Consider the following 24,394-nt stretch of genomic DNA (forward strand, 5'->3'; position numbering starts at 1 on the left):
GGAAGATAATTGTAGAAAATTTTGCACATTGTTGTACAAAACTTGATTCGACGAAAAGTATTAAAAAATTGTACCTTAGGTACTTGTGCATCATGAAAGCTCCAGTTGACAATGAATAATTTTTCAGCTTACTCATCTATACAACAGTAACAAAAAAAATAATATAGCACTACCATTTTTTTGTGAAGAAAAAGTTGTTCTCACAATTATCATATTTAGTAACAAATGTTACCCAGGAAACAGTAAGCACATACTAGTACAAGGACAGAAATATCTGCAATATCAAAAAAAGTGTTGACAAGTTTTTAAAATTACGTGTTAACTCAAGGGTCAGAGAAATTATGTTAGAAAATTATAACAAACAGTAATAGAGCATAAAAATAAGTGCTAAGTTGTTGATAAAAAGTTTCAGACCTAGAATCCTGTAACTTTCAGGTTTTTTATCATTGATTAAGTATCCTTGCTGTGTACGTACAGTAAAACGTCAAAGTGACACAATAATAAGTATGCTAATTTTATGAGCTTCAACGAGATCAAAAACAACGATTACATTTTATTGATTTCCTGATACGGTGACCAACTTGTACAGGCCTCAGCGAGTACAACACAGTTTGCACAAAAGATCGTATAATACCCATGCACAATACCCATAGGCTTGTCTATGTCACTCTTAATTCTACACGCACCACCGGGATACAAACAATGCAAGTTTTGCAGGAATAACCCATATACAAAACTCTATAAGCTCAAGCTCTGGACTTCGAGCCTTAAGAAATCCATGAATGGTGACAGAATCATATCAGTGCGCGCGCACCTGTAAGCTGAAAATAATTCTGCACTATCTTAGTCTCTTGAGTCTGCGTCTCTGTCGCTCAATTTACCAATAACCACTCATAAACAAAGTCTTAATTGTAATTATAGGTACTTATACAAAGAAAATATCAGTGGTGATAGGCATCAGTTACTGGTGCAGGGTGCAAAAGCAAATGCTAAGAGCGAGACACGTGAGTGTAGATTTGACTCTCCTTTTTCTGTGTGCTGTTCTATAAATCAAAAATTTTCCATGTATTGGAGTGTATCAGAGTCTGTCTATTGCGTCTTGGCTAAAGAGTGTTAATAATATCTTAAATAGTTACTCCTATTTCCAGTTTTACTATAACTGTAAACTCAACAATCAATCAAACTGTAAGAGTGTCTTTTGCTCCAAGAGTTTTTCAAGAGCCTTAGGCGATGCAGGTGTACACTTGAGTAAATGTCTTTTCTTTTCCTGCGTTTGCTCATATGTGCAGAACTTTCAAAAGTATGAGCTGCGTAATATACTGCAGTTCTGCAAATAGATAAAAGGTGAAATTATACATGAAAGATAAAGCCTGGAGGTACTTACCAAATAAACTTCTTTTTTGGAGAGCTTGAAAGCTGGGCTAAGTACGTTTGTAACGCTGCATTTTACTAATATTTTGACGCTTAATTTGAATTTACGAATATATAAAGTTTCACCAAAAGGAAGTGACTTTCTGAAAAGCACACGCTTTGAAGACGATGGGGTCTTTCATGTGTTTCTTGGCTGTTGGCTGCTGCTGTCTTCTGGTGGCTTTCTCATTTACTTTTGTGGACGCCAAGGGTTTCAAGCGCAAGTTCGATGGAGACTTTGAATTCGCTGAAGAGGTAATTAGACTTTGACTTATTCGTCAATGACATCTCCAACATACCTTTACTTCTGCACTCCTCGAAACTTTTTTTTTCGGTAAGGCTGATAGTACTTAATAGCTTTCGCTTAAGGTAAATCAGTACCCTAGTAGCTCTTAACCTATTTAGTAAGATAGATAATCATTGATTTTATAGAATAGTAATTATTAACTATCTTCCGCTCACGTGTTACTTATTTAAGAATACTTAAGGTGGCTCCAGCGCCTAGTGCCGTATCAAAATGGGGAGACTAAAAATTAATCATTATTTTCTTTAAAATATGGTATAAAATTATCGTAGAGACTGTTGTAAGCCATTTTTTACATTTTATCTGTTACTTTAGTGAGTACATATAAAAAAACAAAAAAGTGTTATGCTGCCCTAATTGATGAACTGTTACGGTACGCTCCTAAGTTCAAGAATGTGGCAACATTGCTCAGCTGTAGTCATACCTATATATATGTACTCTGCAGAATGCAGACAGCTGAGAGCTGACTTGCACTCGCAACTGTATACTTAGTCTCCGATTATTTAAAGATTTTGTTCAATAACAAGACACTTTTCTCATGTCATCAAAAACTACGTAATAATATATACGAGATAGTATATTTTTTACACCCTACGGGTTATTTATATAAGTGCAGCAGTAGGTTGTATATCGCGTAAGCTTGCATTTCCTATCCAACCCGTCTTAAAACTACGATTTTGTTAGCATGATTTCTTACAATTTTCATTGTAAACCTTAATTTTTTTTTTATACGAATAGAAAGCTGGGAATTCAAAGAATATAATTTAATTTTATTAACCTCGGTTGGGTTATTTATAATTTTAACATTGAGGCCACTGGAGCCACTTTAATACCTCAAAATCGACAAAACAGAGAAAATAAATTTAACTAAATGACAAAAGTTAAGAATAACTGGATCACTTACGCATACATATCCTGGAGGTGCACAAAATTTTCTTCAAATTAGTATATCTTCAAAACAAAATGGAACGTATGTCTAACCCCATAACATTTACCTTTTAACAAAAGTAAATTGTTGCGTAAGTTTGATATGTTGCAATGAATAAAGTAAACTATTAATTTGAATTTGTAGTAACTAATAACAAATTTTTTGTTGTTATACAGTTGAAGTAAAAAAAAAAAGAACGAAACAAATAAAGACAATTTTTTTCTATACAATGCGCTTTTTTTCTCTCTGTACTGATGTTGTCTTTGGAAGAAAAGATAACTGTTTATATATACATATATATATATATATACTTACGTATTAATACCTTTCATAATATAAAATAAATCATTAAAGTAATTGCAAACTGTTTTATATAGTTAACATGAAAAATTATTTATTTTAAAAAACTCTATTTTCTTCAACACATTGATTTTTTTTTTTTTAACTATTTTTTTTTACTAAACATCATTTGTGAAAATTATAGTGATTCATATGGACACAAAAAATTATTCTTGTATTATTAAGCTGATAAGGAGACATCAATTTTACGAGTTAAAATCAGTATACTGTCATTACGTATCAATTAAACGGTATGCAGTAGCCTTATTATGTACCCATGACAGCTTGATAGGCTCTTTTTTTTATTTTTCAGTGAACTAATACTTTGTAGATATGCAGTAGTTGCAATCAATATATGAACATTCTGTCAGACGACAATTGATCAAGTATCAAATATTTTTCATTTATTTAGATAGTGCCTGTATACATGGGTCGTTCTACTGAAAACGGCATATTTCGAGGGCCGGAATGGACAAACACTTAATATGGATTTTTTATTTTCCTAAAAATTTTTTTGTATTGTCCGTGATCAAAATCAACTAAAGTTTTTAGGGTCCTGCTAGATCTGCTCAAAAAAATTTTTTAAGACTTTTTATTGTATTTTTAAAAAATAGTAGCGTTACGGGTTGGAAAAATTATCTTAAGATCATTATGATACCACTCACAATGAAAATTTAACTTTATTCTTGACTTGTAAGTACGATGAACTGTATCTCTAATATTATGTACTATACTATTCCAACCGATAAGCTAAGACCCAGTGAAGATACACTGCTTTTTGTATTGTTACGGGATAGCTTTACGAACTCTTAGCAAAAAAAGGAGCGTTACGGGCTCTTATAAAACCATTGCTTATAGAACCAATATTGCTTAAAATTTTTAAAGAAGTATTGAATTCAAATTCAAAAAGAAATTAAATTTTTAATTTTAAACGTCTTATCATGATTTCAAAATGTTTTTGAATTTTAAACACACGCATATTACCTTTTCAGAAGTTCCTGTATTTTCAAGTAATGGAATCTAATTTTGATTTAAATACCTTCTTTAAAAATATTATACATTACTATATTAAATGTAAGAATGTATCTTAAAATTAAAAGAATCTGATTTCAAAATCAAGTTACGTATTTGTGATTTGCTTCAAATACATGTGTATTAATTTGGCCTGAATTTCCGTAACAGTGATATAATGAATATGCTACCGCATATTGTTTCATTCACCGATTCACCATACGTAATGTTTCTCAGTATACTTTTTGAACACGTAAGATCAATTTCTTCTTTTTATGAAATCGGATCACCTACAATTTTTACCAATTACCGACTTACCTCTGTCTAGTAGCTAAAAATAGTTAATCTTCATTTTATCGAGGGTACTTAATACGAACATCATATTTATTTTTGTCTAAAATTGGGGCTTAATCGTCAAAATTGATTTTTAAAACGAAGATGCGAGAAAAATTATTTTTCGATTTTTGCAGTTCAACTTGATGAATTTAGCAGTAAAATTTAATGGCATACTTTTAAGACATTCTTTTAAACAACTAAATAGGTCCAGAAGTTTCAAAATATTTCGAAGCATGGTAGGAAATTACAAAAAAAAATTATTTTCCATTACATGGTTTACTTATATTTCTAAATTTACAGCATTACAGTTGACACTTTAAAGAAGTTTTTTGCCAAATTTCAGACATCCAATTGAAAAAAGTATATGGCGATTTTGAAGAGAGTGCTGTCTCTACATGTCTCAAACGCAATCAATTGGCAAGCATAAATGCAGTTGCAATTTTTTCGTAAGCTTATATTTTCAATTAATGTTCTTAATGTAATAAATTTGTTGTTAAACTTTTTTATCTACTTGATACGATTTTGTCAAAATTTTTTGTATAAATCAAATGAAAGTATTTGATAAACAACCACAATAGCGTTGAGTAACAATTATAGTTTTAGACAAAGATAAACGTACATTTAGTATAATATTTAAAATGTGTATTGTCAGACTTTGTTTCATTTACATTTTAACAAGACTTATCACATAAACATAAAAGTATATATTCTTTAACATATTTTTAAACACTACCATCACTATTTTTCAATCGACACTCAGGCTTACACTCAACTTGACCTATTCACACTCATCGTAACAAAAATAATAAATATACAAACTAGCATGTCCAATAAACAGTGATTTATTAAATAAAATTAACATAAAAAATTTAAAGCAGTACTGATAATAAAAAAAAAAATAAATAATGAGCTAACACATTTTTTAGCTGCTAAGGTATGATTATGTGTGACAACCTAATTTCGCTTATTTCTGTTTCTTTCGAGCAGCCACTATATTTGTTCTAATTTTTTATGACCTTATTAGTTAACGAAATCTATAGACATGTGCAACAGCATACTTTCTGTTTTATTATACTATGCCAGCTGTACCGTTTGAGAGACATGCAGAGACAACGCTCATTTTAAAATAGCTAAATCTTTTTTTCGAAGTATTGCACATAGATGGCTCAAAACTGTCTAAAAACTGTTTTGAACTGTAATTTTTAGTACTGTATACTTGTAAATACGGATTTTAAAACCTCATTACTCAACTTGGTAAGAAGTACACATGAAATCACATTGTTAAAAATAAATTTCCTACCATGCTTCAAGATGTTTGGATACTATACTTATTAAATTGCTTAAAAAAATAGTTTTAAATCATGCGATTACATTTTTATAAAAAAACATTCACGGATTGCTGAGTGTCATCGAGTTGAACTATAAAAAAAAAAATTTGACCATAAAGCCCTGATTTCAGACAAAAATGAATGTGACATTTGTATTTAGAATCCCTGGAAAACGATAAAAAAACAAGTATTTTTAGAGACTAGAACAAGGTTGCTTAGTACTCGAAAAAAGTTGGTGGTGCTTGTCGAAAGCGACCTTATAACATAAAAACAATTATTTGATTTGTATACATTTGTTTCGTTTTTTTTTTTTTTTTTTTTTTTTTTTCTTTAAATTTCACTACGTATTCACATCTAATTTGTTATTAGTAACTACTGATAAAAATTAATAATTTATGGATTTGCAACATCTTAAACTTACGTTATATTTTACTTTCATTAAAAAATAAATTTTTTGCAGGTGTCATAACTTTTTAGAGAAATAATACCATTTTCTTTTATTAATTAGAAAATGAATAGAATAAATCAAACATTATTTTCACTATAATGTTATGGGCTGTGATCTTCAGATTATAAACCACTATTCTTTCCCATGTAGTCCATAGCCGGAAGGATATTTTAATCTTATGTTTTCCACAAAGACAAAATTTGTCATTCCTCTACAGAATTTCCCCAGGAATACGGAGAAAACAGTTTTACCTAAATAAGAATTTAGTCAAATCGTCATTTACTTATTCAATGATCAATAAAAAATTGCCAATTTTTATTCAGTTCTTAGCTTACATCTCCATTTCTATTGCTCTAAGCGGCATTTTACAACCATTAATCTCTTTGCTATCAAATTTCCCATAAAATAGAAACTTTTTTATATCCGTTCCTTGTTTTGAATAACACACGAATGGCGAGGAAGTATAAGAAAAATTTTTTTATACCGTAAGACTTTGGATCGACGTGGGAAAAAAGCTATCATGTCTTCCTTTTGTAGAAACATTTTATTTGATGTTAATAATGATAACAAAAAAAAAAATTTGTTTGTGTAAATTTTAATGTTTTCTCATGAAAAATTTTATTCTGCAACTTAAAAAATTGCAAATGTCTTAGTCATATTCGCATAATTTTCTTCCTTATAATTGTAACTATATTTGTTATGATAAAACGTGAATTTAAAAAAACCAAATGCTCTAGCTTACTCTGAAGCTATAATACAATTAACTGACATTTTTTTGCAATAACGGACTAACAGTTAAATTTTTTATTGCGAAAAAATTTGTGTATTATCTTTATGTATTTCTACATCACATTGCGGGAGCACTTTATTAATTTCATTGAAAACGCAGGTAAAAAAAAAATCAAAAAAGTCGCATTGTAACAGCCAGGGCAGCTAAGCGCTCCCATCTGTACCCCTTTCTTATGACTAGGTAGCCGACCGATTACAGTGTGCATGGGGCAAAATACAGGCTCTTGAGTTTGAATTCAAGCGAATTTTTGTACATAAATATATATATAGTATTAAACATCGTATGATAATATAGTTGTATAAAATGCTTAATTAACAATTAAAATGAGAACTCATTATTAAAAAAAAAATACATTAGTTCAAATTTTCATTTACATGGAGAAATAAATAATCATAATTTTTACCATACAAGCAACTGTAAAAAACTACGATAGAACGGTAAAAAGTATAGAAACTGTCGCAGTGTCTCACATTTACAGATGATTTCACGGTAAAACATAAGGTTATTTATTTCTCCGTGTACATTAAATTTTAACTTTTTTTGATACATTAATATTCAGCTTTCAAAGTCATCTACTTCTACAATGCCAATCATCTGCCTTACTATCAAAATTTCATTGCATAGGAAATTCGATGACAAAGAGATTGAGGGTTATAAAATGCCTCTCAGAGCAATAGAAGCTGGAATATAAGCAAAAAACTAAATTAAAAATTGGTGAATAAATAAGTTGTTAAAATTAAGTTTATGAATTGTACAAAACACAGATTTTTATCATGTGAGCGCAGGCAAAGTATAGTCGACGTAGGTCACCGCTTTACTGTTGTACTTGCAATCTGCATGCCTATGCTTAAAGTGTTGACGTTTACAAAGTAACGAAAATTCGTACGAGATGGTGCTGTGTTGTTGATTGAAACACGAAACAAAACCAAGGGATGCTGATGTATGAGTTCTCAAATGGACCTGAAAAAAAAAAAATAAACAGAAGGAGGTGTGGATTAAGGCAGGTAGGTGACAAAAATTCGTACTTATCCTATCTACAGAGATCAGGTGATATATAAGGTGAATTATCATGCCAAAAGATCAGGTAAATTATCATGCCAAATGATCAGGTGAATTATCATACCAAAAGATTAGGTGAAATATCACATGATAAATCCCTTGATACTTGAGTTCAGTTGTTTCAGTCAACATTAGAAGAAACTTATTAGCTGTTAACAGATTTTAAAATCATTATAAATAGTAGCTAAAAAGAAGAATTTTGTTAAGGTAGTGACAAGGATTTATACGTTATAAGAATCAAGCATACATTTTTTTCTATAACATTCAATCAATACTATTAAACAAGAAAATTTTTTTTTTAATTTTTGATCGACCAATATAACCAAGTCAGTACACTATATAAATAAGGTATACTTTATTTTATTACATCTTTTATAAAATACTTATAAGTACAAAATTATTTTTGATCTGGTAACAACTTAATAAAAAGATTTGTATCATTTTACACTATTAAGCCAGCTTACAAATCCGATTTTATTACAATGTCATGTTTGATTTTTTTTAACATCAAATAACTAAATTACAGAGATAAATTTTAATTATCAAATCTTTACAAGTTTATTATTTTCAAATTAAATTTCTTAGTATTTTCATTGGACAGCTGTAGTCTTTCAAATACAAGTGATTTATATATTGTAACACTGCTTCTTGACCTAAAAAGAAAAGAGGCGCCGACGCAGCATTAGCAAATCTCGATAACGTTCGTCACCTTTGTCCCTCTTACCTCTTGGGTTTCTGCTCCTGAAAAAGGGGGATTGGCGCGAAAGTTCTCCTGTTCTACAGTGAGAACTAATAATTAACACACAACCAAATACCTTTCACTATTTCTTTTATTTAAAACACTTAACACTAATACACAGTCTCTCTCTCACTATACACGACACAACGCTTCACCTCGTCCTCTGAACTGCGCTGCAGTGATTCCGCCTTGCACCACACAAGCCGTGAGCGCACGTCCACCACGTCCGGCTCGTCCTGGACCAGGAGGGGCTCCTGCTCGTCCTAGACCCACACTACTATGCACACACTCACACTCCGTCCCCAATTTCACACTACTATACTCTCTCTCTCTCTCTCTGCTCGACGATGCCTCTCTCCCTCTCTCTCTCTCTCTCTCGACTCTTGTATCTACCCTTACACACGACAAAACGCGCGAATAATGGCGGCACTCCCAAGCATGCACCTCACGGTCTCTCGTACACCTCGTCTCGTCAACCCAAACACTACTTTTCTTTTTCTCTCTCTCTCTCTCTTTCTCTCGTACTGTCTACACCACACACTCTCTCTCTCTCTCTCTTCCTCTAGCCTCACCTACTTGTCAAACGTACGCGAGTCCAACCCGGCGCAATGTCGTCCGGCGTCCTCGAGCGGGTCGTTCGTCCTGCGGCTTTACCCCTTCCTCTTCTCTCTCTCTCTCTCTCTCTTACCTTCTTCTTCTTCTCTCAGCGGCCATAGTACTCGATCTGGAGACTCCGTCATCCTGGGAGAACACAGCAGCTTCTAGACTCAAACGCACACTCCTCTCTCTTCTCTCAACACTCTAAACACCTTCTCGAAAACTCTCTCACTGTCTCTCTCTCAACTCTGGCCACTAAAACCCGTAAAGTCACCGAAGCTCTTACTGCTCGCGCTTAAGCGTGCAGCTCGAGGCTCTACTCCCGACTGACACTGACTCACAATCTCTCGTTCGAGCAATGGCCGTCACCACTGCTGCTGCCACGTATCTCCCCCCGCAGTCAATCTCGACATAGCAGCTGCTATGTGTCCCAGTAGTAGCGGTCATGTTTTCTTGTCCTTTCTCGCTGGCACCAGAGATTAGAAGGGAGATTGCCATCGCCTACGGTAGAGAGTGTGACGCTTATTTTTCACTGTTTTGAGCGCCCCGTCGCGGCAAATCAGCCAAACTATACGCACATTTCAGCAGCGAAAGGAGAAGACCAAATTGTGCGTACGATAGGTACCTAGTAGAGGGGGAAGGAATATGTGCGTATACACGGGTATATAGCTACATATGTTTTGTATTCTAACTGCCTCGGCTCTCGGCTCTCGGCTCTCGGCTCCTGGCTCTCGCAGCTCGCAGCTCTCACATGCATGCGTATACCTATATCTATTCCTGATGTGATGTTCCTTTAAAAGCGGTTTTGAATGTTGGACAGTTATTATAAGTATGTCCTGTCATACATTATTCATTAAATGTGTATTAAATACTTGTACAGCTAAATACTGAGTTTTCCTCGTATAAAATAAAAAATTGAGTAATAAAAACGTAAGCCCCGATAGTTAATACAACTTCTTGAAACTTGATCTCTATAAAATAATCATTTTTACAACTTCAATAATTTATGTTCTTATAGATTTATAAAAATTTAGCACATTAAAAATATCAGAATAATATACACACGCTTCACTTTGATTTTTAAGTTTATTCAATAGAGAATGACTTTTCTGTAATTCAAATGTCATTCTTCAACACATGTAACTTTTCTAATTAGAATAAGTAATTGTGAAAATATTTAGAAAAATAAAAATTCTACTTGTAGGTCAAACTTTAACACAATTATCAATATAAAGAAAAAATAAACTAACACTTAAACTTAAACTCTGGAGCTTCACGATAAACATGTGTCACTTTAAGTATTAAGGGAAACAGTGCGTTGGTAGTCGAGGTAGCTAAGTACCGCATCGTGTACTTTTGCTTTGAGCATTCTGGGGTTCAAATATCGCCCACAGCAGAATCTTTTTTTTTTTTTTTTTTTTTTTTTTTTTTTTTTATGGTAGTACAAAACTTTTTTTCGATAATAGTATTTAATTTTTATGTATATGTTGCGTAACGACTACGCTTTGTAAATTCATTCCTTGTGAAGTTGGGTGATTTTGTTAGATATTTAAATTTTTTAAACAAAAATATAATATCAATAGTGGGGAAAATACTAATTACCATTTTATCCTTTTTTAGATGGCTATAAAACTATTATTGATGAAGTTAAAAATCATTCAACAGTAGTTTAATCGTACTAAGTTATTTCACACTACTCTAACAAAATGGTTATGATCTCACTTCGATGAGGATCAGACCTTTTACAACCTAATTAATAATTGTGTAAAACTTATTATAACAATTAATTAAACTATAAGAAACCAGAAAAATTTTTTAAAACACTTTTTATCAAATGATTTTTCATTGCTATTCCAAGTTAAACACGAGTTTATTGAAAAAACGCTCAGTTAACTGGAGAGCTAAGTATATGGCATCGCTTAACATAAAGAAAACAATGAAAAGATTATAAAAATAAAAGGCAAGGTATTAAATATTGAGGACTTAAAAATTTTTTTCTTATTTTAGAACTAAATTTTGCCTATTCTATAGATATAACTTATGTTGTACAAGTTCTTAGACTTATTTTGATGATTCAGATCAAAAAATTGTTTTTAAATCTATACGGCATTTACCAAAAAAATTAAATTTATAGTACCTTATAATTTTTTCAGAGCCATAATTGTGACCACTTATTAATCGTCTATATTTTGTTTAAAAAATTTTTAATCTAATAAAAGGGAAGTCTGAGTATGTCTCATGGTGTAAACATGTCATAAAATGTATGTAAAAAAACGTATTGCGGGAAAACTGGGTTGTTTTTTGTCTATGAGCACTGCACTAAAAATGCTCTCAAAATTTTACGCTTTGATCAAACTTGTCTTATTGTAAACTCTCAGCTGAGACATTCAGCCCAAATCTAACGACAAAATTGCGGCCTATTTGGATCATGACTACTTAAGTTAATCTTAAAAATTGATAATATGTATATGCGTCCGCGTTCACAGTCAGAGCTCTATTTCTCGTCAAAATTCAACTTTTTTGTACTGTAATAATACTATTTTTTTAATTAATACAAGATTTACCTTTATCTTACAAAAATGCCCATCAATTGATGCATGTAATAAGCGTATGTGTATGTGTGTGTACACACATCAATGTGTTACAAGTCACATTTTAGAACTTTTTGAATCAATTTTAACAAACTTTAAATTTTTTATCTTAAAATGAGTACTACCATCGACAGACGAAATTTCAATTTTACTTATACATTTTCTTAATTTCAATGTTAATATGTTGGTAAGTTTTAATCTCTGAGTACATACCTCTATAATTTTTTGTACCTGTAATGAGGATTCTCATAATCGGTTCTAATAAACCTTAGCTTATGATTTTGTTATGGTATACGTACTAAAGCTAAAAAAAACCAGTGTGATCGGTCAATTTTTTTTTTATTAAAACATAAGAACCTCTAAAAATCAATGTTAAAATAAAAAAAATTTTGCTTTTTGTTCTTAATTATTTTTTTAGTGTTATATTTTATGATTAAAACTTTACAGCAACATTAAGTTCCTGACTAAAAGCATGATTAAAAAAAAAATATAGAGGTATGTACTCAGAGATTAAAACTTACCAACATATTAACATTGAAATTAAGAAAATGTATAAGTAAAATTGAAATTTCGTCTGTCGATGGTAGTACTCATTTTAAGATAAAAAATTTAAAGTTTGTTAAAATTGATTCAAAAAGTTCTAAAATGTGACTTGTAACACATTGATGTGTGTACACACACATACACATACGCTTATTACATGCATCAATTGATGGGCATTTTTGTAAGATAAAGGTAAATCTTGTATTAATTAAAAAAATAGTATTATTACAGTACAAAAAAGTTGAATTTTGACGAGAAATAGAGCTCTGACTGTGAACGCGGACGCATATACATATTATCAATTTTTAAGATTAACTTAAGTAGTCATGATCCAAATAGGCCGCAATTTTGTCGTTAGATTTGGGCTGAATGTCTCAGCTGAGAGTTTACAATAAGACAAGTTTGATCAAAGCGTAAAATTTTGAGAGCATTTTTAGTGCAGTGCTCATAGACAAAAAACAACCCAGTTTTCCCGCAATACGTTTTTTTACATACATTTTATGACATGTTTACACCATGAGACATACTCAGACTTCCCTTTTATTAGATTAAAAATTTTTTAAACAAAATATAGACGATTAATAAGTGGTCACAATTATGGCTCTGAAAAAATTATAAGGTACTATAAATTTAATTTTTTTGGTAAATGCCGTATAGATTTAAAAACAATTTTTTGATCTGAATCATCAAAATAAGTCTAAGAACTTGTACAACATAAGTTATATCTATAGAATAGGCAAAATTTAGTTCTAAAATAAGAAAAAAATTTTTAAGTCCTCAATATTTAATACCTTGCCTTTTATTTTTATAATGTTTTCATTGTTTTCTTTATGTTAAGCGATGCCATATACTTAGCTCTCCAGTTAACTGAGCGTTTTATCAATAAACTCGTGTTTAACTTGGAATAGCAATGAAAAATCATTTGATAAAAAGTGTTTTAAAAAATTTTTCTGGTTTCTTATAGTTTAATTAATTGTTATAATAAGTTTTACACAATTATTAATTAGGTTGTAAAAGGTCTGATCCTCATCGAAGTGAGATCATAACCATTTTGTTAGAGTAGTGTGAAATAACTTAGTACGATTAAACTACTGTTGAATGATTTTTAACTTCATCAATCATAGTTTTATAGCCATCTAAAAAAGGATAAAATGGTAATTAGTATTTTCCCCACTATTGATATTATATTTTTGTTTAAAAAATTTAAATATCTAACAAAATCACCCAACTTCACAAGGAATGAATTTACAAAGCGTAGTCGTTACGCAACATATACATAAAAATTAAATACTATTATCGAAAAAAAGTTTTGTACTACCATAAAAAAAAAAAAAAAAAAAAAAAAATCGTAAAAAAAAGATTCTGCTGCGGGCGATATTTGAACCCCAGAATGCTCAAAGCAAAAGTACACGATGCGGTACTTAGCTACCTCGACTACCAACGCACTGTTTCCCTAAATACTTAAAGTGACACATGTTTATCGTGAAGCTCCAGGGTTTAAGTTTAAGTGTAAGTTTATTTTTTCTTTATATTGATAATTGTGTTAAAGTTTGACCTACAAGTAGAATTTTTATTTTTCTAAATATTTTCACAATTACTTATTCTTATTAGAAAAGTTACATGTGTTGAAGAATGACATTTGAATTACAGAAAAGTCATTCTCTAATGAATAAACTTAAAAATCAAAGTGAAGCGTGTGTATATTATTCTGATATTTTTAATGTGCTAAATTTTTATAAATCTATAAGAACATAAATTATTCAAGTTGTAAAAATGATTATTTTATAGAGATCAAGTTTCAAGAAGTTGTATTAACTATCGGGGCTTACGTTTTTATTACTCAATTTTTTATTTTATACGAGGAAAACTCAGTATTTAGCTGTACAAGTATTTAATACACATTTAATGAATAATGTATGACAGGACATACTTATAATAACTGTCCAACATTCAAAACCGCTTTTAAGGGAACATCACATCAGGAATAGATATAGGTATACGCATGCATGTGAGAGCTGCGAGCTGCGAGAGCCAGGAGCCGAGAGCCGAGAGCCGAGAGCCGAGGCAGTTAGAATACAAAACATATGTAGCTATATACCGGTGTATACGCACATATTCCTTCCCCCTCTACTAGGTACCTATCGTACGCACAATTTGGTCTTCTCCTTTCGCTGCTGAAATGTGCGTATAGTTCGGCTGATTTGCCGCGACGGGGCGCTCAAAACAGTGAAAAATAAGCGTCACACTCTCTACCGTAGGCGATGGCAATCTCCCTTCTAATCTCTGGTGCCAGCGAGAAAGGACAAGAAAACATGACCGCTACTACTGGGACACATAGCAGCTGCTATGTCGAGATTGACTGCGGGGGGAGATACGTGGCAGCAGCAGCGGTGACGGCCATTGCTCGAACGAGAGATTGTGAGTCAGTGTCAGTCGGGAGTAGAGCCTCGAGCTGCACGCTTAAGCGCGAGCAGTAAGAGCTTCGGTGACTTTACGGGTTTTAGTGGCCAGAGTTGAGAGAGAGACAGTGAGAGAGTTTTCGAGAAGGTGTTTAGAGTGTTGAGAGAAGAGAGAGGAGTGTGCGTTCGAGTCTAGAAGCTGCTGTGTTCTCCCAGGATGACGGAGTCTCCAGATCGAGTACTATGGCCGCTGAGAGAAGAAAAAGAAGGTAAGAGAGAGAGAGAGAGAGAGAGAGAGAAGAGGAAGGGGTAAAGCCGCAGGACGAACGACCCGCTCGAGGACGCCGGACGACATTGCGCCGGGTTGGACTCGCGTACGTTTGACAAGTAGGTGAGGCTAGAGGGAGAGAGAGAGAGAGAGTGTGTGGTGTAGACAGTACGAGAGAAAGAAAGAGAGAGAGAGAAAAAGAATATATATATTTTTGACATAACTCATTCGCGTGGTGATTACTGACCTCACATGCTGATAAAGATCAATCTAAAAATAATTTAAACTTGTTTTATGACGGTAAGATAAGTTAATTTCAAAGCTTTAATGCATTATTTATTAATAAAGTAGTGATTTAGGTAACAAGGTGCAATCTGACAACCGTTAAACGCTTTTCTTGAATTTAATATCGATACCTCAAAATTAGGGTTTCCTTATATTTATATAGATTTTAAAATATGTGGCAATGATTTTTTTCGAAAAGTTGAACTACAAAAGTTTTTTTCACGAATCTTATCACCCAACAACAATATAGCTTATAATACTTTTATGATTAAAATAGTCTCCCACCCTACCAATCAACATTTACATTATTTAAATTACAATTGATACAGTTCGTTTGAACATCAAAAAATTTTTCAAGCACTTTTAATCTTTCAAATAATAATGGAACTGTAGTTTGGCAAAATGTTTTACGACGTATTGAAAAATAACAAAAATCCAATAGAATCTTATTCATCGGACATCCTACCTTTTATGTTTCACCTTAAATTTCTTATTTATCTTACGTACTTGGATATTGACTTATTCTTTTAACTACAAAAATATGTGGTAACTAGTTGGTTTAAAAAAAACGGTTGATTCAACAAATAATGTTATAAAGCTTATGAAATAAAATTAACTTTATCGCTTAAGTAAGAATATCTAATTATCGTTTGACTGCCTTTAAATAATAAAATGCTAAAGTAATATATCACCTTTCAGCATTCTTAAGTAGTATGAATATCAATTACAAAATTAGTTTGAAAAATTAATGTGATTATTTTTTATAATTTAACTGCAAGTTTGCCATCGTTAACTGAAAAGAAACTTTTTAAGCGTTCCACCGTGAGATTGACATAACTTATTAGGTAAAAAATGACGGTAAATTTATAATGTAAATAAATAAGTTCACAAGTTTTCTTAAGCTGATTAATTACTTAATAGAGAACAAATAAATACATTTTTACTGTCTATGAATCTTGATTCTGCCTTTAAATTTACGTACACATAGTTATTGACATTTCTTATGTGTTTCAAATCTTGCTATCTGTAAAACCTTTTTTTAATAGATTACTATATTGGTTCGATTATGTAGTATAAAGGACTGTATCACTTTAAAACTAGTTTACTTATAAGATTTATGAAAACACATTATTAAAACTAATTTAAATTTAAAAATTCAATTCATATTATTATAAAATTTTCCTAACCGCATTCTCCTTCAGCCTGCAATCATGAAAAATTTAGAGGTTAAAAAACCTTAAGGTTCCATGGAATATGGCTCACATTTTATAGAGTTGTGTTTTCCATCTTTTTAAAAATGGAGCATATTCAGTACAGCACATAAATACATTACACTTCGTATTTCCATACACACACAAACTGTTTTTAAACCTTTTGTTAAGACTATAACAGTCTCCCTTTTAATCTCTTGAATGACATGTAAAACCATATAATCACTTAAAAATGGCTTGTGGTCACAATGTAATACAACGAAAGTTCTTGTTGAATTTATCATCGACAATAAATTCACGAATTTTAATAAATGATCCATTTTTTATATGGTCAAATGAATTATTTGATCGTTTTTTATTTAATGTGCATGACTCAAACAAACTACCAAATTTTCTCATTCATTTCAAGATCGGATGGCTCCGATAACTGCGCTGATATAACTATTCTCTCGTCAATATCATCACCCTTACTGAAATATACTATATCAGATATTCTAATAATGTAAATTTGGATCGTCGTTGACGTCGTTTAACAGCTCCTGAGCGATGGTAATGCGTTTGTTTTTTTGATCAAAATTCAGCAGTTTTGGAACGAATTTTGCTGCCACTCGTTTCATGCCCAAAACATTTGAAAAAATATGATGGCATGAGCCAACTGATATGCCAACTTCATCAGCAACTTCTCTAATTGTGATTCGGCGATCATCCATAATCATTTTTTCCACTTTTCTCACATTTTCATCGATTATTGACGTGCTAGGTCGACCGGAGCGTTCGTCGTCTTCAACGTCTTTGCGGCCATCTTGGAAACGCTTATACCACTCGTAAACACTTGTTTTTTTCATAGCAGACTCACCGTAGGCTCTCTGTAACATTTCGCACACTTGGTTACACTTTATTTCATTTTTCACGCAAAATTTAATACAAATTCTTTGACTCTTCAATTGTTCCATTGTTTAAACTAACAAAAATCGCCGAGCTCAAAAAAACACGTCTACACTAGCCGCTACAAAACAGAATGTAAACAATGAATACAGCTGAAAATTTCACCATACATTAGGGACATGTGTACCAACACAATAAAAAAAAAATTTTGACCACCGGACTCTCCAGACGCGCGCAATTCAAAAATTCCGGGAACTTTTTGAACAGACCTCGTACATATCTATCAATTTGATGCGTTTTACTTAGCACATTTGATAGCATAAAGAAGATAGAAGTTTCCTGACTTGAAGAAAAAACGTAGAATTACACCAGAGTACCCCAATTTAATACGCCTTTACTTAGATGAAATAGTTGGTGTACATTATATGTCGTAGCTTTTACGTTGTACAGTTCTTCAGTTCTTGCTACAAACGTATATAACATTTTGTCAGCATCATTCAATGCACTAATACTTATTTCTTCTTGCAATAAAATGTACAAACTTTGTACGAAAAGCATCTAATGTTTTAACTCCTCATTTAACAAAATTAAGAATAGAACTGGTACACTACAGTAAAGGACCCCATTCTCTCATTCACGTGCTTTCCAATCATCTCTGCAGCTTACTGGTCTACATAAACGTCCTTACTGATTTGGCACAGATAATTTTTTCATTATTAGGTATAAAACCATCAATGACATCGAAACTGACTAAATTCATCAGTGGAGAAGGATGTTTTATACCAACTGATACACCGCCCTTCTCAGCTACTTCTAACATTATGTTAATAGTATTTTCAGTATTACGATTTTCAATAGGCTTATTTATTATCGGATACCTCATGCTTCGCCTGGCATATTTACCTTGATGTAAACACCATGAACAGGCATTGTATCCATTAAACTGATTTGTACCTTAAATTGTTGCTCTTGCAATAGCATTTACGCAGCATGAAAGTACCTGTTATTTACAACGACGCTCTTTTTCGTTAATTACACATGAAATCCCTTTCTTATTCAAATCATTAACAAGTTCTACAAACTTATCTAAAAATATGGTCATATCTAGTTTATTTTCTTGGAACCATAAACCACATGTAATCAAGTTATTCATCTGAACATTTTTTGGAAGTTCATTGAATTGTAGATACATCGACCAAATCGAATACGATGAGCACTTGAACTTAGGAGCCCAATCAGTGTTCAAAATTGCAGTTACATAGTTGTGTTTTTTTTGTTCTAGCAATGATTTTACAAACTTGCAGTAAGCTTTTCCACCAAACACATCTTCCAGGTATCCAGGCTTGTGATGCCTTTTCTTAATAACATGATCATAAAAAATTTGATTAGTTTGTCATACTAACATTTCATTGTCCTTGCAAACTAATTTGTTGAGGTAACCTTGTCACGTAGTGCGCAGTAGTATTATCAGAGTAATACTGCATAATACCGTTGCTAGGCAATACAACGTTAGATTTGTTCTTTACTTTATATCTTTTAAATAATGACCCTTCACCCAGAAATTTAACTTTTCAAGATGCCCCTTTCAGCTGACAAAATATTCTTTAGAACATTCTTTACTTCGACTTCTTAATTTCTTGTCAACCTCGAAGAAGCTCTCATTCAATTTCTTTTGCACTCTGCTTAATTCTTTTTCGTAAAAGAAACCGTCAATATCTTTGTCAGCCAAATCTATGAGAAAATATACTGAAAGTTGTAGCACGCAAGGGATCCGTACAATCCTAAGGAACTCTAAAGCCCAACTGCTTTCGTAACCTTTGGCAAAGACACTTCTATTCTTACTGTTAAGAACTAAATCTCCAAAATTGTACTTTGGATTTTTTGAAATATACCTGTCATAACGCTGCTTTATGTTTTTTCGTGATTGCGCAATACTGTGCAAAGTCCCATCAGTTGGTGCCATCTTCGTTGACCAGTGCTTCGTGCGATTGTATGCCTCTATTATACTTGGGAGAATGTCTACGAAGCGTCAGTTTTTTGTGGGCGTGAGTATAGTATAGCCAAATTCTTCCTTTAAAAGTTTTTATAAAACGTTCAGCTATTGCAGCCTTTGTCTGTGGGCTGCGTGCTACTCTGCATTGAATTTTATTTTTTGTAAAACGGATTGCATTCTACGACATTTAAATCCTTTATCTTTATAAGTTTGGAGACACATTGGCGTACGATCGTCACTTTTTGATAACATATGTTGAAATGCTTTGGCGACGTTTTTCGATGTTTTACCCTTAATAGGTACAACCTAAGCGTATTTGCTGATGACATCGATGACAAAGAATATAAGCGTAGCCATAATTGTCAGTTTTCAAGGCTCTCAAGTTTATTAAATTAGCTTTCCATACGTCGTCAAAGTTATAATAACGTTAAATCACAAAAATTTATTTTTCTTAGCACTTGCGAGTATGTTACTACAAGCGCATGTGATTAGTTACGCCGCTTCGTAGTAAAGCTTTTGCAAAGTCTTATTAGTGTTACTCTTTTTTTCTTTTTCTTTCTAGACTTAGGTTCCATGGCTCCCTTGATGGGCGAAAAAAGCTTCTCAATCATGCTACACCATTCTGTTAATAAGTCAATCGTTCACTTATCATGCTGTGCTTTTCCAGCAAGCATACGCCTTAGTCACTTTTCCGCTCAGCCGACGCCATGTTCGCACTTGTTTTGATGTAGGCACAACTTCTCTTAGTTTTTACTTATTTTTTCGTGACGTTGATTCAGTACCACTTTCATGAAGAAAACTTCCACTATTCGACGTAGATCTCGGATTCTTATTTGGCGATTTGGATTATATGGCAAAATGGCGACGTATTTTCGACCAAACTCAGAAGGTGAATTTGGCACCATTTCAACGATACGATTGGAACTTGGTTTACCGTGTCGCTTCCTTTCATCTATTTTTTAGCCATGTATACGTACAGATACTTGTCATCCGTAAAAATACAAGTTTAAAAACGAGAATTGTCCAGTGTGTTTTGCTTGAGATTGAAGAAAAGGTTACCAAATGGCTTGGAAGTAATGTCTCAATACGCTTCTTGCAAGAATTGAGAATTTTCCGGATGCCCTTGTCCCAAAAGATGTTCTATTTGTTTTTTTGATGGTCTATTTGTACTTTTAGTAAATAAGTTAACGATGCCACTACTACTAGATGATTCGCGCATTAAATCGTCAATAATGATCAGTTTTGATCTATAGTCACCTGCCCTATTGCTATTTTGTGGTAGTCCCTCATGAAACTCAATATTTCTCCCGAGATCGCAGTAACCAGGCTGCCTCTCACCGTAACAAAAAATGACCTGCTCGAATCGAGTATCACTTATGCGATCAATGTGTCGTAAAAACCGTCGGACACACATGGTCTTGCCGTAACCTATGTGTCGAAGCAGTCTACACGTCCACGGGTGTTGTAACCGTATATTTATACTGCCAAACTAAACTTTGTCGAAAAGCTGATGGACCATGGTAGGGGTCTCCACGGGCTGCTCGCAAAACCGCAATCGCGTTTGGAAGGCTATCGCAAAGACTGCTCGCACGGCCAATCAGCTCGTTTCATCGGGTTCAACCACCAATTGAGCTCTTGCCACCGCCATTACCGCCGCATCTACCATCGTTCATGGATGACTCGCGCGACCAATCAGCTCATAACGTCACGGAAGTTAAAGCACCTACTGCGCATCATCAAGATTACCTTATTAGGAAGTTTCTTTCTTATTCGTGGCAGTTTTGAGGTTGGAGTCACTCGAGTAACTGACATTAAGATAATTTTTTTTTTTTTTAAGGTTAAAGATTTTTGGTAAAGAATGTGCTGATATCACAATTTTTGAAACATGTGTGAAGTTTTATTAAACATTCGTTGCAACGGATCAAGAATGCGCTGATACGAGTACAAAGTGATCATATACATTTTTTGCTATCTAAAGATAATTTTTTTTTATGGTTTAAGGTTTGTGGTAAATATTTTTAACTAACATTTAAAAAAACATTTTTAACTATGATAAATGAGTATGCGTTGGTCCTGAAAAAGACCAATTTTTGCAATTAGATTTACTATTTTTTATGACTTTGTATTCATTTTTTTTTATTCTGAAACGGATTTTAGAAAACGTATATGCATTTTTTTCTTTTATATAATTTTTTTATTAGCGGTTTTTGAAAATCATCATCATTATCGTTTCTATAGCTAGTCAATGTAGCGTTTAATTTGATATTCTTTGAACGCATTTTGTCTGAATTGTGGCACAGGGGTCTTATGCACCCCTAATGACTGCGTCTAAGCGATGAAGCCATCTAATTTGTTACTAAGATATCAAATAAGGAAACCACGAAGCAAGTACAAAATACAAACTATAAAACGCGAGAAAGGAACTATGATGTGGAAGCACAGGACAAACCTTTAAATTTAAGGGCAATATTTACACAGCTAAAATATGAAACTACTTTACAGAAAATGAAAAGAAATAAGTTGTGAAAGCATCTACGTTTATTTACGAATGATATGATGGGTTGGGTTGAACTAAATAAGAAAACACTATTCATGAGCTACTGATGAAGAAATAACTTGTGGCTCAAAGGAGGAAACTCTTGCGAGAAAACCCCCTAAGAGAAAAAACCACCAATACAAAATTGGATAGAAAGAACAATAACAACCTGGTTTGAATTGGTGTGCAGATGTGGAGGTGTAAAGAGGCAAGTATTGGACTGAACGAGGACTACCGAATTTTTACAGTGGCGCTACCTTTTCTCTCTCCCTCAACCCCCCTTTCTTTCTGAGGATGCGTGCCAATTAGTGGAGGTGTTACTCATTTCGAGTGTTAATCGGGCGTCGAGATGCGAACAATGCCAAAGATCGGCGAGGCAGGCTAAGAAGTAGGTTTTGAAGTGAGAGAGAGAGAACGAGAATCCAGATCAAAGTAAGAAACGCGCGTAATGCGTGTGTGTGTGAAATAAATGAATTTAAGCCCGGTTTTATGTGTTGATAAGGACGAACGTGCTGTGAGCTTTGATCCTCTTCTGCTCACGTGGTGGTACTCGATTTTAGTCGCGTTTGACTAAACGTTGTCGTTAAGGGGCTGTGCACAAACTACGTTACCAATTTTAAGCTATTTTCTCACTCCCTCCATCCCCTTCGTTGACAACCATAGTCATACGCTTTACCCCCCCCCCCCTGCGGAAAGTAACATAGATATTTAATTTTGTATTACCATAACTAGTAACTTACTACTTTTTGAATATTGTTAAATACAAATAAATCCCAAAATATTAATAAATGGGGGGGGGGGGGGGGTAAAAATCCAGAAACACAAAAATCCCGAAACATTAAAATGCAGAAAGAATTTTTCAACGAAGTGGAAAATCCCGAAAATTATTTTCCAGAATATAAAAAAGTCGGAAATATAATTTACAGAATAGTAAAATACAAAAATACTAAAGTCCTAAAATTAAGTTTATCCGACGTTTAAACATACGAATTATCGATTGAGTTGTATAAAAATACCGAATTTTCTTTGGAAGTTTTTCTATGAACTTATTAATGCTCACGTGTCATAAATAAATAATGCAGCATAGAGAAAAAAATTACCTGACATGAAAAAAGGTATGTTAAAATTTTTTTCTTTTTCACACTATTTTTTGGGTTTTGCATTGGTATGCTTCTACATTAAAAATGGGAGGGATAAGACGCGGAGCTTTTCCCCGCAATATTGAGCTGTGAAAGCGTATTGTTTTAAAATATTGATTAATAAATATATAAATACTAGGGAATCTTTATTTTGGAATTTCATGAAGGCAATTACAGACTATCTCCTAACAGTTAGTTAAAGTGATTTTTCACGTAACCCATTTACTGTAACTTCCAAGAAAACTTTGAAAAACTGTTGTTAAAGGTGTCAAGCATCTTCTTTATAATTATTGCACCCTTTTATCATGCAAATTTTTTAAAGTAAGTCAATTAAAAATGCACTTTTAACATGAATTCTTATGGAGGTTACCTTATCGTACTTTGATAAAATGCAGTATCGTGTAAAATTGAGTTAAAAATGGAATAAAAAAGTTCGTAGCAATAGAAGAACTCTTAAGCTTTCCAATGTCATAATAACAATTGGGACTTATTATAGAAACATTATGTGATATTTGATCATAAAAGTAATAATTTGGCAATTGGCAAGAGTGAGATGTCTGCCGTGTAAATGAACAGATGCTAGGCATGCATGCTCCTATTTCAAATGATGCACTTACTGATATGGTAATAAGTACATCAATAAAATAATTTCATAATTATGGTTGTGGAAATGCATACGGTAATAACAACAAATCTTATATAAATAATACATTCTGTATTTCTTAATATTTCTTCATATATAATAATATTAGAAAATTATATAAGTTTGTGATGAATAGCGTCATTTTATTGCAATATTTTTGCAAAAAAATAATAAATTTTAGAGGTAGCAAAGCCATTTTAGTACTATTTTTTAACAAAAAAATTTTTAAATCTTTTTAAAACTTTTAAACTAGTGGTTACGTTTGGGTTCCTCTCAACATTCTCAGTAGACAGAGCACGCATACCTTTTCTTCCTTTTTTGTCAAAAGCCTGCTGCATAATGTCATGAGTTATTCCGAATTCAGCTATTTTTTTTCGTATTCTCTAAGATAACGCATACCCGAGTAGAAAGATGTTAAGGGAAATGGTTGATTACATTCAGACTTGATCCATTATATTGATCAAGCTCTGGATCCATTGTGTTCACAGTTTTGAATCCATAATGGATTAATTTTAGCTAAAGTACTGGATGATGAGATCACGTGATATGCACACACACACAACATATACTGGCTGCCTTACAAATTATACATATATTCTTACATGTACAATC

At 32.7% G+C, this 24,394-nt stretch overlaps 1 protein-coding gene across 1 annotated transcript in view; it reads left to right on the forward strand.

Moving 5' to 3' along the window:
* Positions 1-827: 827 nt before the first annotated feature.
* Cow (Proteoglycan Cow) overlaps positions 828-24,394 on the forward strand; it is a 912,191-nt gene continuing 888,624 nt past the window's right edge. Inside the window, exon 1 of the mRNA XM_089596981.1 lies at positions 828-1,665. Coding sequence (XP_089453107.1) covers positions 1,540-1,665 — 126 coding nt within the window. The 5' untranslated portion in view covers positions 828-1,539. The remainder of the gene's footprint in view (positions 1,666-24,394) is intronic.

This window comes from Copidosoma floridanum, unplaced genomic scaffold (assembly GCF_036245765.1).
Source record: "Copidosoma floridanum isolate Cflo_tuat_1 unplaced genomic scaffold, Cflo_Japanese_pri ptg000030l, whole genome shotgun sequence".
In the NCBI taxonomy this organism is placed as follows: Eukaryota; Metazoa; Arthropoda; class Insecta; order Hymenoptera; family Encyrtidae; genus Copidosoma; species Copidosoma floridanum.